At 44.3% G+C, this 12,902-nt stretch overlaps 2 protein-coding genes across 3 annotated transcripts; one reads left to right on the top strand and one right to left on the bottom strand.

Moving 5' to 3' along the window:
- Nucleotides 1-800: 800 nt before the first annotated feature.
- On the top strand, nt 801-3,669 carry LOC121989018 (serine/threonine-protein kinase RIPK-like). 2 transcript variants are annotated; one of them, XM_042542797.1, is made up of 5 exons: nt 801-1,466; nt 1,535-1,682; nt 2,316-2,452; nt 2,680-2,803; nt 2,878-3,669. In XM_042542797.1, the coding sequence occupies exons 1-5, from the start codon at nt 1,095-1,097 to the stop codon at nt 3,405-3,407; spliced, it is 1,311 nt and encodes a 436-aa protein (XP_042398731.1). In that variant the 5' UTR covers nt 801-1,094; the 3' UTR covers nt 3,408-3,669. The 2 variants fall into 2 exon arrangements, with proteins under 2 accessions (XP_042398731.1, XP_042398733.1); XM_042542799.1 differs by having other exon boundaries at nt 805-1,466; nt 1,547-1,682.
- A 45-nt stretch (nt 3,670-3,714) lies between these two features.
- On the bottom strand, nt 3,715-12,518 carry LOC121991405 (probable flavin-containing monooxygenase 1). The gene is made up of 6 exons (XM_042545412.1): nt 12,479-12,518; nt 5,599-6,020; nt 5,290-5,530; nt 4,740-4,918; nt 4,325-4,674; nt 3,715-4,242 (listed from the first exon to the last, which is right to left on the bottom strand). The coding sequence occupies exons 1-6, from the start codon at nt 12,516-12,518 to the stop codon at nt 3,864-3,866; spliced, it is 1,611 nt and encodes a 536-aa protein (XP_042401346.1). The 3' UTR covers nt 3,715-3,863.
- Nucleotides 12,519-12,902: the final 384 nt, after the last annotated feature.

The raw sequence follows: 12,902 nt of genomic DNA, 5'->3' as shown, positions 1-12,902 counted from the left end.
CAGTCTCTCGATTCTAAATTTATTGTGCGATTTATTAGTCCAGCAGTTGACTGGTTCCTAATGTATCAGAAACTTATCCGAATTAAGGGTTAAAATTTTTTTAATTGCAGATTTACATTAATAATCGATTAATCTTAACATATTAATCGACTGATAAGTTAAACCGATTCAATTTGATCGGTTAATTCGGAATTTTAAAATTGAGAGACTCAATCAAATAAATTAAAATTTACCAAATTGAATTAAATTGATTTGATCGATTATTTTGATTCAATCAATATTTACTCACCTTTATGTACATATGGCTAGCCACAACAAGGATAAGTTCGATGCTACCCGTAAAGGTAGGGTCTGAATTCTCTGTCGTCATGTGTTATGTGTATATCAATTAATAAAGGGATAGGAAGGTAAGCTCAAGTCATTCATAAAGGAAAGTAACGAAGAAGCAAAAGGATGATGAATAATGATCACAATGAAAAAGGGAAAGACTCCAATTCGTCTAAAAAGAACAAGGTCGATATAAAATGCTCTCGTTGTGGCATAATCGGCCATTTTCGGTTGTCAACGTGATGTGGAAATGAAGGGACTGAATTGAATTTTATTATTATTATCGAAATAAAATATATCGTAGAGTACAATTCTTTTCTTGATTAAAAACAAGATAGAGAGAAGAACTAGCTAGGCAGATTTTAAAAATCAAGAAAACCGCATCGTGATTCAAAAATTCCACTAAAATATTGCCAAAAAAAAAAGAAAAACACTTCAAAATGATCTTAAAAGTTGTTCGTAGGCCGAACAACCTCGTCGCACCAAACGCATCAAAAACACAAAAGAGTTCTTCCTGCCCTGGTTTGGTAGCCAGGCCTTGAAAACCAGGCTCCTCTCGCCATAGTCAAGGGTCAGCTCGGACATTTTGCTCGTCCATGGAAGAATTGGCTGGCCTTTATATTTGGTGGAGTAGTTGGTACCTTCACATCTCCCTCTCCCTCTCCTTCCTTCCATCTCTGCTTCTTCTCCGATCTTGGATTCAAAGGCGGAGACGAGGTTCCCAATTCCCAGCTGCTCCTTTCTGCATTGATTGATGTAGTAGCAGGATGTCGACGGTCCCATGGTGGTCGGCTCTGCTCCCGGGGTGCTGCAGCAGCGAACACAAGCGCTGGGCCTTCAAAACGACGAAGCCAATCGAGAAGCAGCCGTCTTTCTCCGACATCAGCACCTCGAACAGCATGCTGTCCCCGGAGGATCTCTCCGTCTCGCTCGTTGGCTCAAACCTCCACGTCTTCACCCTGGCCGAGCTGAAGCTGGCCACCAAGAGCTTCTCGATGGGTAACTTCCTCGGGGAAGGCGGCTTCGGGCCGGTGTTCAAAGGCTTCATCGACGAGAAGGTCAAGCCTGGCCTCAAGGCTCAGGCGGTGGCCGTGAAACTCCTCGACTTGGACGGAGGGCAGGGCCACAAGGAGTGGCTGGTGACGACTCCTCTCCCTCCCTAAAACAGTAGTATCATTAACCTCTGATGCACGCAGTGTTTGATCAGTTCATGAAACAGGCAGAAGTGCTGGTTCTTGGACGTTTCAGGCATCCTCACCTTGTCAAATTGATCGGTTACTGCTGTGAAGATGAACAGAGATTGCTGGTGTACGAATTCATGCCCAAGGGAAGCCTGGAAAACCACCTCTTTAAAAGTAAGAGACTTTGCTTGTTCGATTAGGGATCTGATTAAACTATTTTAGCCTTCAAATTCTGATTCAATTCATTTCCATGAGAGAAGAGTAGAATCTCCTGATGCCTAAATACAGAGTTCCTGTTAATTTCCTGTCTTTTCCCTTTCTTGATAAAAGGAAAATCTAAAAGATTTGGAGACTCCAGAACTAATTATGTTCACTACTCTGATGTTGTCAGGATGCTAATAAGATCTCTCGTTTCATCTGAATTAGATTGTCATCTGTTCTTACACGTTGACTTATCTTCCTATCTGTGTTATATACATTAGTCCATCCTTTTTTCTCTGTCTGAGGTAAGTCAGCAGCGTACCAAGACTAGATGCAAGATTTTTCTTAGTATTTTAAACATCAGCTGAGTTTAGATAATGAAAAGTACTTAGTTGAATCTCAATTTTCATCCATTCATCAGAGATAATCATATTCCAATGAGTTGACTGGTTCGACTCATAACATTTTTGCTTATGGCAGTATTTTTCGACTACTCGACCATTGACTTAGACTTGAGAGACTTTCCAGTTCCACACACATTTCATAAAATCAATGAATCATAAGTTAAAAGATGAAATAGTTTTGAGGTCATGCATCTATGTGCAGGGTTTTTTGAGTCCTTGTCATGGTTAACAAGATTAAAGATTTCCATCGGAGCAGCCAAGGGATTAGCTTTCCTCCATGACACAGATAAGCCAGTGATTTACAGAGACTTCAAGGCTTCAAACATCTTACTAGATTCTGTAAGTCGTCTTTGAAACATCTTCATCTATTGACTTTTTACCTAAGTTCCAGAAAACAAATGTTTCATTTTAATAGAACAGATTGGTCAAATACTTGCTCGAACATGTCCAAAACTTGTTATTTGGAGCTGTCTTTATAGAAAAACGGCAGGATGAACGTGATATGCTTAATGCTCTGCTTATCTGTTAAAAACAATAATGTTGAAAAGTTCGTTCCATGATTGGAGGATTACAAGGCAAAGCTGTCGGACTTCGGGCTGGCCAAGGACGGCCCTGCGGGAGATGAAACGCACATCACCACGCGAGTCATGGGGACGCACGGCTACGCCGCGCCGGAGTACATCATGACCGGTAACTCGCAGCTTTTGGGGCTCTCTTGTGCCTTCGTCGCGATCGGAATCTGATACATTTTGTGGATTCGTCAGGACATTTGACGGCGAAGAGCGACGTGTACAGCTTCGGCGTGGTGATGCTGGAGCTGCTCACCGGCCGGCGGTGCGTCGACAAGGCGCGGCCGTTTCGGGAGCAGAACCTAGCGGAGTGGGCCAGGCCGTGCTTGAACGACCCCCGGAAGCTGGGCCGCATCATGGACCCCAGCCTCGACGGCCAGTACTCCACCGCCGGCGCGCAGAAGGTGGCCGCCCTGGTGCACCAGTGCTTGAGCCAGAGCCCCAAGCGCCGTCCGCACATGTCGGCCGTCGTCGCGACCCTGGAGCCGCTCCTGGAGCTGGAGGACCTGCCGGTGGCCCCCTTCGTGTACGTCGCCCCGGCAGACGACGACGACGGAGGCGACGAGCTAACAGACAGCATGAGGGACAACGGGCCCCGGCGTGGACGCCGGCAGAAACTGAGGTCGCCGAGTGAAGGGAAACTCTCCGACGCAGCGCTCTGCAGAGAGGTAGGCAATCGACTGCGGAGGAACTTGGCATCGCAGCAGAAGCCGATGGATGCATGAGCGATCAAGGAATGGAACCGTGTGGCATGCAATTGCTCTGTTAATCGCCATGAATGAAGTAGCAATCTCTCCATTGAGGAGACTCGAATTGAGTGCTCCACATTTATACTTTTGTTAAATGTAAATGTTTTTATATCATTTTGTGTGAAATATAAGTTAATGAACAACTCATTGGACATTAACAAACTGTTTGTTGTTCGGAGAAGATCATTGTATTTTGAGATACAATTGTTGTTCGATTGCAAGCACCTTAGTAAGATAATCTCACTCTGTAATTTATCATAACAACATGCATAATTTAGTTTAAATTGAGGTCTTAGAACAAATATTACAACAAATAAATGGTTATTACATATCTTAAATAACTTCTTTCAACTCTTGAAATAATGAACACTAGTAATTTTATAATTAGCTAGTATAAACCTTATTTATATGCTTATTTCTTCGTCTTCAATCTTATTCATTCTTGTAGGAGTCGTCTTCTTTTTCTTCCTCCTCCTTCGCTATGTAGTCCTGGTTGCCGTATCCGGCGAAGGCTTCGGCGAACCAATTTGTCTTCCTCCACGAGCGCCAGCCCATGTCTTGGCACAGCCCGTCGCTGTGCCCAATGCTGAAGGTGGAGATGCAGTGCCGGCGGTAGAATCGCGTCGTCCTCTTCATCACCTCCACCTCCTCCCGCGTCCGACGGAACATCTCCTCCACGGTCGGAAGTTCGAACTTTCCCCGGAGAAGGCTCCCCAGCCACTTGCACCGCAGCTCCGACGTGTGCAGGTTCGCCACGCTCTCGATGTAGCCCACGAAGGCCATGTGCGGGATCAGAGGATGGATCGTTCCCCTGTTTCCACACGCAGTTATTATAAACATCAGATTTCTTCCTCGATTCTCAAAAGCCGTTCAACCGAAAACTAAAACTATACCGGTAAAGTGGCATGACGCCGGAGGAGTCGACGATCAGTCCACCGTAATGGTCGGGGAGCACAGAGGTCAGCTTCTTCTTGCCGTCGTAGCCGGTGGCCAGCAGCACAACATCCGCCTCCAACTTTGTGTCGTCATCCAAGATGACGCCGCCTTCCCAGAAACACCACTGGTTTGACTTCTCGAACCGGATCCGTCCCTGATCCGCCTCCGAGAAGAAGTTCTCCGGCAAGGTCGCCATCTGACACGAAGCATAATCCTCCACGAAAGGATGCTCTGGTCTCAGCCCGTATTTATCCAGGGGAAGTTTCCATACAAGGTAAGACTCAATAAACTTGGACACTCCCGTCCTCTGTTACAACACACAATTCAGTATTTAAGACTAATCGATTAATCAATTAACTGATTAATAATTACCAGTGGGGATAACAGGCGGCAGGCAAGAGATTTCAGGAGTCCTTGATTTGGCCTTTCATGGAGGAACTGAGAGAACCTTGTGGAGAAGAAGAGGAAGAAAGGCAAACCCCAAATGTAGTAGGACGGCACACCCCAATGGAGGGTCCTTATCACCATCGTGCACGGCTGACCATCTTCCCCTGCAAACAACATAGACGACAAGCAAAAAGAACCCATCAAGTCAACCTTTGACCTACCAAATCTAATTTTAAATTTGGAGAACCAAAGTCAAGCAGTAACATGACTGGAGTACGTCGCAGCCATGCCTGCCTTTAGTTTAGTTGTTTAGTTAAGGGGATTAGTTTGGCTCTTTGAGCAGGAGTCAACTGTCATAGTCAGTTGATTCTGTAGATGGATGTGCGCCGGTTTCAATGATTAGGCATTATAAAATACCTCGATCATCATATTTGAAAATAGTAAACAATTCAGAGAGAGAGAGAGAGAGTTCTTCATCGTTTCTTGTTCAGTTACCAAATTTAATTTGGTTGATTATGGTATGAAGTGTCTGTACCTTGGTTTACTTCAGCGCATTCCACGGCCATGTCGATGGCGGATTTCTTGAAGCCGACGATCACCACCTTTTTCCCCTTCATCAGTTCTCTTGCGGCTTCCTCGTCGAGCTTGCAGTAATCCATGGTGTGCAGGACCTTGCCTCGGAAGACCTCCGGGCCCTTCCCGTGAGGAAACTTCGGCAGGTTTGCCACATCGCCGTACTTGCCGATGCACATCACTACGAACTCGAACTCAAACCACTGGAAGCAACATATATCGATCAGCCCATCCGGCGATGATCAAAATGGTTCTGATTTGCAAATCGCACCTGAACAGAGTCGGAGTCTCCGGTGACGACTCCGACCTCCCACACAGGCCGGTCGGCGATGGCCCGCCCTTTCTCCCCCCACAGCTCGGTGAACTGGCCGGCCTCGGAGCCTCCGCCGACAAAGCGGACCTCCACCACCTTGGTCTGCAACCTGATGAGTCTCCACAGGCCGAAGCGGGTGGCGTAGCCGTGGAGGTAGTCCAGAATCTCGGTGTGCGTGGGGAAGCTGGGGTCGGTCCGGTCCTCCCACTGGAAGTCGGTGAACTCGAAGTTTGGCCGCGGCGTCTGAAGCCGGGTCGACCGGAAGCAGCAGTGCTTCCAAACGCCTCCGATGGAGTCGGTGGCTTCGAAAACCACCGGCTCCAGGTGCCGGAGCTCCTTGGCGGCGGCCAGCCCACTGATGCCGCCACCAATGATGGCCACTCTTGGCTTCCCGTCGTTCTTCATCGTTAGTTACTAATTAATTCACCGGGAAGAAGAAGAGGAATTAAGAAGAAGAAGCTGAGATGAGATGAAGATGGAACACTGAAAGAGCCTCGATATATATAGAAAAAGGAGGCAAGTGATCGATCGATCGATCACATGGCACCATTGAACAAACTGATAGACGACTCCGTTCTAAACTTGTAATTGCACCATAATTTTGTAATTTGGTTGCGGGTTACGTTTGAACCTTTCAAATGACTAAAATGTTCTTGCATTTCCGTATGAACAAGCTTCAACTGACTCACATGTCGTATAGTTTACTAAGCTCGAACCACTAAATATCAAATTAATAGCAGGACTTGACCTGAAAAACTATAATGCATGCATGCGTACTTCTGATCGACCGGTTTGTTGAAACGTGTGACAAATGTTAATTGCACCGTAGCTTCTACCGCCGTTCAGCTCTTCGTGCATGTAGAGACGTGTTGACTCTCTCGTTCTGACTTTTGAATTCACGGTTTAGGTGAGATGAGAGCTGATGGCTTATTTAGTCGATAATAAATGCTAATTAACATATGTATAATGTATATTTTCTCACTAATGCAGGGTATAATTGCTTTACCTTAATATATATATATACTTAATTGGCTCCTCCTTTGCATTTTTTTTCCTATCCATTTCTTGAGCATTTCCTGTGAAGACCATTTTATTTGTTTAGGCAGAACTTAATTTCCTGTGCTTGTTCCTTGCGGCATTAGATCCATTCAACTGGCACCTTCGATCCGATTAAGGATATGACTGACAGATAGAATTATATTATTCCTTGATTCAAACTTCAAAGTTATAAGAGTATAGCGAAAGCAATCGGACGGGGGTTTTCCATTTCATATATGCATGCGCCACGTTTTGACTTGCTTTCTTCTCGTTCCAAAACCTTAAGGTACGTACTTCTTCTGTCGTTTCTGCTGCGATCAAACTTTCTGTTCTGCAAGCTAAGATAATTCCTCGTGGGGAGAGACCGCGCAGGCATGAGAATGCATGAAACCGAGTCGATAAAAGTACCTCGTTCTTTCGTTTCCATTGAATATATATGGTTGGGTCTGGGTTCGTCGCATTCATACGTACATTCAAAAGCTTAATTTCCTCGCTCTGACCGCCATTGAATGAAACGGCAGAACTTAAAAGGAAGTGATTATGATTTCTGTACCTAATTAGAGAGAATTAAGTAATCAGGAAAGGAAAGGATTTGTCAGGTAATAAAGGGTTCATGTGCGCACAATTTTAAAATATATAGATGAGAATGGACTCAGATGGTGATTGGTGGTGATGGTCAAGGTTAAAACGATACGATAGTCAAAGTTAGGATAGGGTGTACTTCTCATCTAATTTCATCACTCGCTTGGCTAGGAGATGCTTAAGTCTAGTTTGACAGGATAAAAATCGGCCAGTTAAAGACCGAATGAGTTTACCACGTAAGATTGGCTAGCTAAAAGTTGGCTGAGTTTAGCTCCCTCAGTTTCATAAGTCTTTTCATGCTCGCCCGACTCAAAGGCCGGCCGGGTCAAAAGCACTTAGTTTTACGAATCTTTATATGAACGCCCAACTGAATAAAGGTTGATCAGGCTTGAAGAGGCACTATGCCTCATACAACTTCCTATGAATCCCCGATCGAATGAAGGTCGATCGGGCTTAAAGAGGCACTGCGCCTCATACAACTTCCTATGAATGCTCGATCGAATGAAGGTTGTCCGGGCTTATGAACGCCCGACCAAATAAAGATGGATTGGGCTTAAAGAGGCAATGCGCCTCATACAACTTCCTATGAACGCCCGACTGAATGAAGGTCGACCGGGCTTGAAGAGGCACTGTGCCTCATACAACTTCCTATGAACGCTTGACCGAATGAAGGTCGACCGAGCTTATGAACGCCTAATCGAATGAAGGTCGACTGGGCTTGAAGAAGCAGTGCGCCTCATACAACTTCTTATGAACGTCTGACCAAATGAAGGTCGACCAGCCTTAAAGAGGCACTATACCTCATACAACTTCCTATGAACGCTCGACCGAATGAAGGTCGACCGAGTTTGAAGAGGCACTTAGCCTCATACCACTTCCTATGAACGCCCAACCGAATGAAGGTCGACTGGGCTTGAAGAGACACTTTGCCTCATACCACTTCCCATGAACGCTTCCTATGAATGCCCGATCGAATGAAGGTCAGTCGGGTTTAAAGTGTTTAAACTTTATAAAGCTTTCTATGTATAACTGGCTATAAGGCCGTCCAGAATTAAGACACCTGGTTTCGTATTTATTCCTAAATAGGTTTATAGAATAGATGAATTCTTAAATGAATTCTGAGCATGTTCAATATATCATATGAATCTCTGAACGAGCTTCTTACAGTACCCGATACATAATGAAACAGGTTGATGCAAAGATAAACATACAGATGGTCGGTTTCATGGGCCTACCAAAATATACTCATCAGACAATATTTGACAATATCCTAACAACCTATGAGAATAACAACCATGTGTCAGAGAATATTCTTCTAGAACCTTCGTCAAGGGGTATTATGTCTCCTTTCACGAGACCACTTATGACAGCATATTACTTCATCGCCTTGTGAATGGTTTAAGATATAAACGACAAAAGAGGTACACCTGTGGGTGAATGGAAGATTCCTCAGACGATTATACTTTCCATCACCTAACGAACTCTGATAGACCATGCCACTTCATACTTACGAAGGTTATTAGAGGTGGTATATAAAGGGGGGGCCTCTCCGTTAGCAAGGTACGCTCACTGAGATCCATAACTCTACTCTCGATAGTTCTCCATACACTCGCCGGAAAATGACTGACTTGAGCGTCGGAGTGTCTTGCTAGAAACCCCCTCCCTGGTCTTTGATCACTAACACTTTATTGGATTGTTGGATTGTGTGCAAGATTGAAAGAAAGTCCCATTCTAAGTTGAAGAAGTCTTCCATCGGTCAACAAATCATCCATCAGAGCCAACGCGTCATCTCCTCAGCGTTCAGACAGGATCAAATTTGGTACCGTATGTGGGAATCTTCGCCTGAATATGAAGCTTCGAGATAGAAGAGGCTAGAAAACTCACCACTGTCGCTTTAACGTATGAGGAGTTCGAGATGATTGTTGAGGCCCGAGTGCAAAAAACATTGCAGCAACGACAAGCAAATACCAGAGGCGGAGGGTCCTACTTGTTTGCTTCCTACACCTCTCTCCCCAATCCTGCACCCTCGAGCGCTCTTCCGCACACCTCCTGAGCAGTTGGATTGAGAGGGGTTATCCCGAGAATCTTCAGGAGAGGTACATATTCGAGACAGGCGCAGAAAAAATGCTCCAATCAACGATAGCTCTCCCGAGCAAATTGTCTCCCCGTTCTCTCAACGAGTATTGGAGGATAAGTTGTCAAAACATTATCAAAACTTGAACATAGGAGAATACTCAGGAACAGCTGAGTTGGAGGATCATCTCCTTAAATTTAAAAATATTGCCCTTCTTCAACAATTTACGAATGGTTTAAAGTGTCTGATATTTCTCACTATATTTGGCGAAGCGGCACAACAATGGTTTAAGCGATTACCAGATAACTCCATCCGTCATTTCAAAGATTTTCGTAAGATCTTTCTCCATCACTTCTCTAGAAATCGACGCTATCACAAGACCTCCTGGAACCTCTTTTCACTCAAATAAGGGCCCAAAGAAATACTCTGAGCTTATATTAAAAGGTTCAATAAGGTGGCTATGGATGTCCCCACTGCCACCACGGAGATTTTTGTGAGTGTCTTTTCTCACGGACTTACCGATAGCGATTTGTTTTGCGATCTGGCCAGAAGACCTCTGAAGGATTTTGACCTTTTTCTCAACTAGGTAATAGAGTTCATAAATGTTGAAGAAGCACAAGCTGCCCGGAAGAAGGAAGTCACCACACTTACCCCTGCCCTAGCTGTTGATCGTCCAGCACAACATGCTCCCCCACCAAGAGGACCTCAGGCGAGTCCTCAAATTCATCATCAAGAACTACGACCCCAGGTCGTACAACATGTGGAGGTTCCTCGGGAAGCATCGAAACGATGGTGCACATACTATCGGTCAACCACCCATAACACTTAGAATTGTTACTCTCTAACAAGGTGTCAGAATGACAATCCCAGACATCGTCAAGGTCATCGACTCCCAACCGTCGACCATACCAACGACAGAGTAGCCCACTCAGGATCAAGTATCAAGTGGTCGGGCGACAGCAGATAGCACCCAGCCGTAAGACGAGCAAGCTCAAGCACCGGCTCGATCTCAACAAGAATAACCCTCAACATAGCAAGAGAAAAATCACAGCAATGCCTCTTGGGTGATATTGACATGCTTGCGGGAGGGCCAACCGATGGGAATTCCAACTGGATGAGGAAGTCACATGCCCATAGGTTGGAAATCCATGCAGTCGGCTGCAACTAAGAAAGGGCATAAGAGCTCGATATTAGTTTCGGGCCCAGAGACTTAGAGGAGGTGGAAGTCTCCCATGATGATGTTTTAATAATAAAGGTTGTTATAACCAACTATAGCATTGCTTACACTTTTATTGATACAGATAACTCAGTTAACATTATCTTCAAACAAGCATTCGAGCAACTGCAATAGATCCGAGCGAGCTTCAGCCCATGGTAACCCCTCTGTATGGGTTCACAAACAATGAAGTCCAATCGCTTGGCCAAATAAAATTGGTCATATCTTTAAAGAAGGAGCCCCTTATGAGAACATGTCGATCGATATTCATAGTGGTAGACCCACCCTCAGCCTACAATGTCATTTTGGTCGGTCAACCCTCAATAAATTTCGGGTAGTCATCTCAACTTTTTGCCAAAAAATAAAATTTCCTATAGACGACCAAGTGGGGGAGGTCAAGGGAGATTAACTAATAGTGCGCAAGTGCTATGTGGAAATAGGAAAGACAGAGGCTAGTGTCGCCCGAAAAATGCAGAGGATGGAAGTTAATACTATCTAGGAGAGACTACCCGTCTTGGTGTATGAAGAAAAAGAGAAAGTTCAAATTTAACCCAGTCATCCAAAAGCTATTACTCATATAGCAGCCAACTTATCTTCTGAGCTCAGGGCCAAGCTGGTGGAGTGCCTAACGTGCAATAGCGACGTGTTTGCCTGGACACCCAAGGAGGTAACAGGTGTATCGCCGACAGTCATGGAGCATGTACTCCATGTCTACCTTGATGCCCGATCGGTCAAGCAAAAGAAGCCAGACTTTGGGGCTGACTAGAATAAGATTATCAAAGAGGAGGTGGATAAATTACTAGAGGTCGGTTACATTCGGGAGGTTCAATTCCCTAATTGGCTGGCCAATATCGTCTTGGTATCTAAACTAGGAAGCAAATGACGAGTCTGTATCGACTTTAGGGATCTCAACAAGATTTGCCTGAAAGACTATTATCCCCTGCCATGCATTGATCAAGTAGTGGACTCCATCTCCGATTGTGAATTTATCTACATGCTAGATGCCTATCAGGGATATCATCAAGTCCCGCTCGCCAAGGAGAGGACCAGGAGAAGGTTAGCTTCATCACTGTCGAAGACACTTATTATTATAATGTTATGTCGTTCGAACTAAAAAATGTAGGGGCTACCTATCAGGGGCTTATAAGCAAGGTCTTTCAAAAGTAAATCGAACGAAACATGGAAGTTTATGTGGATGATATCCTCATCAAATCTCTCCGAGCAATATACTTGTGCTGATATCGAAGGAACTTACAAAATTCTAAGACAGTATGGACTTAAGCTCAATCCTTGCAAATACCTGTTCGGAGCTAGGAGTGGAAGATTTTTGGGCTACATAGTCATCGAATGGGGAATTGAAGTCAATCCTAGCAAGGTACTAGCTCTGCAAAATATGACTCCCCCACGTAATCTGAAGGAGGCACAAAGATTGACTGGCCGGATCGTCGCCATGTCCTACTTCATCTCCCGATCAGCTGATCGAAATCTTCCTTTCTTTAAGATACTTCGCTGAGCGACCAAATTTCAATGGGATGTTGATTGTGACAAGGCATTCGAGGAACTGAAGAATTATTTAGTCAATCTGCCTGTAGTAGCTAAACTAATAGTAGGTGAAACTTTATGAGTTTATTTATTGATTAATGAGTATGTTATTGGTTCAATGTTAGTAAGGAAAGAAGGGAAAGAACAATAACCTATATACTTTTTGAGTCATTTATTAAAAGAAGCTGAGTGTCGTTACACTACACTCGAAAAGTTAGCGTATGGATTGGTTTTAGCTACTCAAAGGTTGCGTCCTTATTTTCTATCACATTTGATCATCGTATTAACTAATAGCACTTTGGGTCGAGTGCTTGTCAACCCTAAGGCATCTGAAAGATTGATCAAATGGACCACTGAACTTAATGAATATGATATACAATACCAACCTCGAGTAGCCATCAAAGCCCAGACCCTAGTTGATTTCATAATAGAAATGCAAGGTCCTGAAACTAAGAAAACTTAGAAGGTATATGTTGATCGATCCTTTACCCGGTAGGGTAGTGGGATAGACATTCTTGTCATATCAACTAGGGAAGATTGAATGTAATTATCTGTTCAGTTGAATTATCGAGCCACCAATAATGAAGTAGAGTACAGACATTAATAGCTGGATTGCAAGCTGCATGGCACGTAGGAGCTACTTGGGTCTTAATTTATTCAGATTCTCAATTAGCGGCCCAACAACTGTCAGGCAATTTTGAGATCAATAATGAACGACTTAAGTTATATGCAGAGGCATTTGATAAGCTAAAAGCTGAATTTCAAGAAGTGATTATATAGAAGATTCCCCATTCAAACAATCAAACGGTA

This window comes from Zingiber officinale, chromosome 6B, assembly GCF_018446385.1.
Source record: "Zingiber officinale cultivar Zhangliang chromosome 6B, Zo_v1.1, whole genome shotgun sequence".
NCBI lineage: Eukaryota > Viridiplantae > Streptophyta > Magnoliopsida > Zingiberales > Zingiberaceae > Zingiber > Zingiber officinale.
The sequence above is the reverse complement of the archived record's forward strand: the minus strand, read 5'-3'. Positions and strand labels throughout refer to the sequence as shown.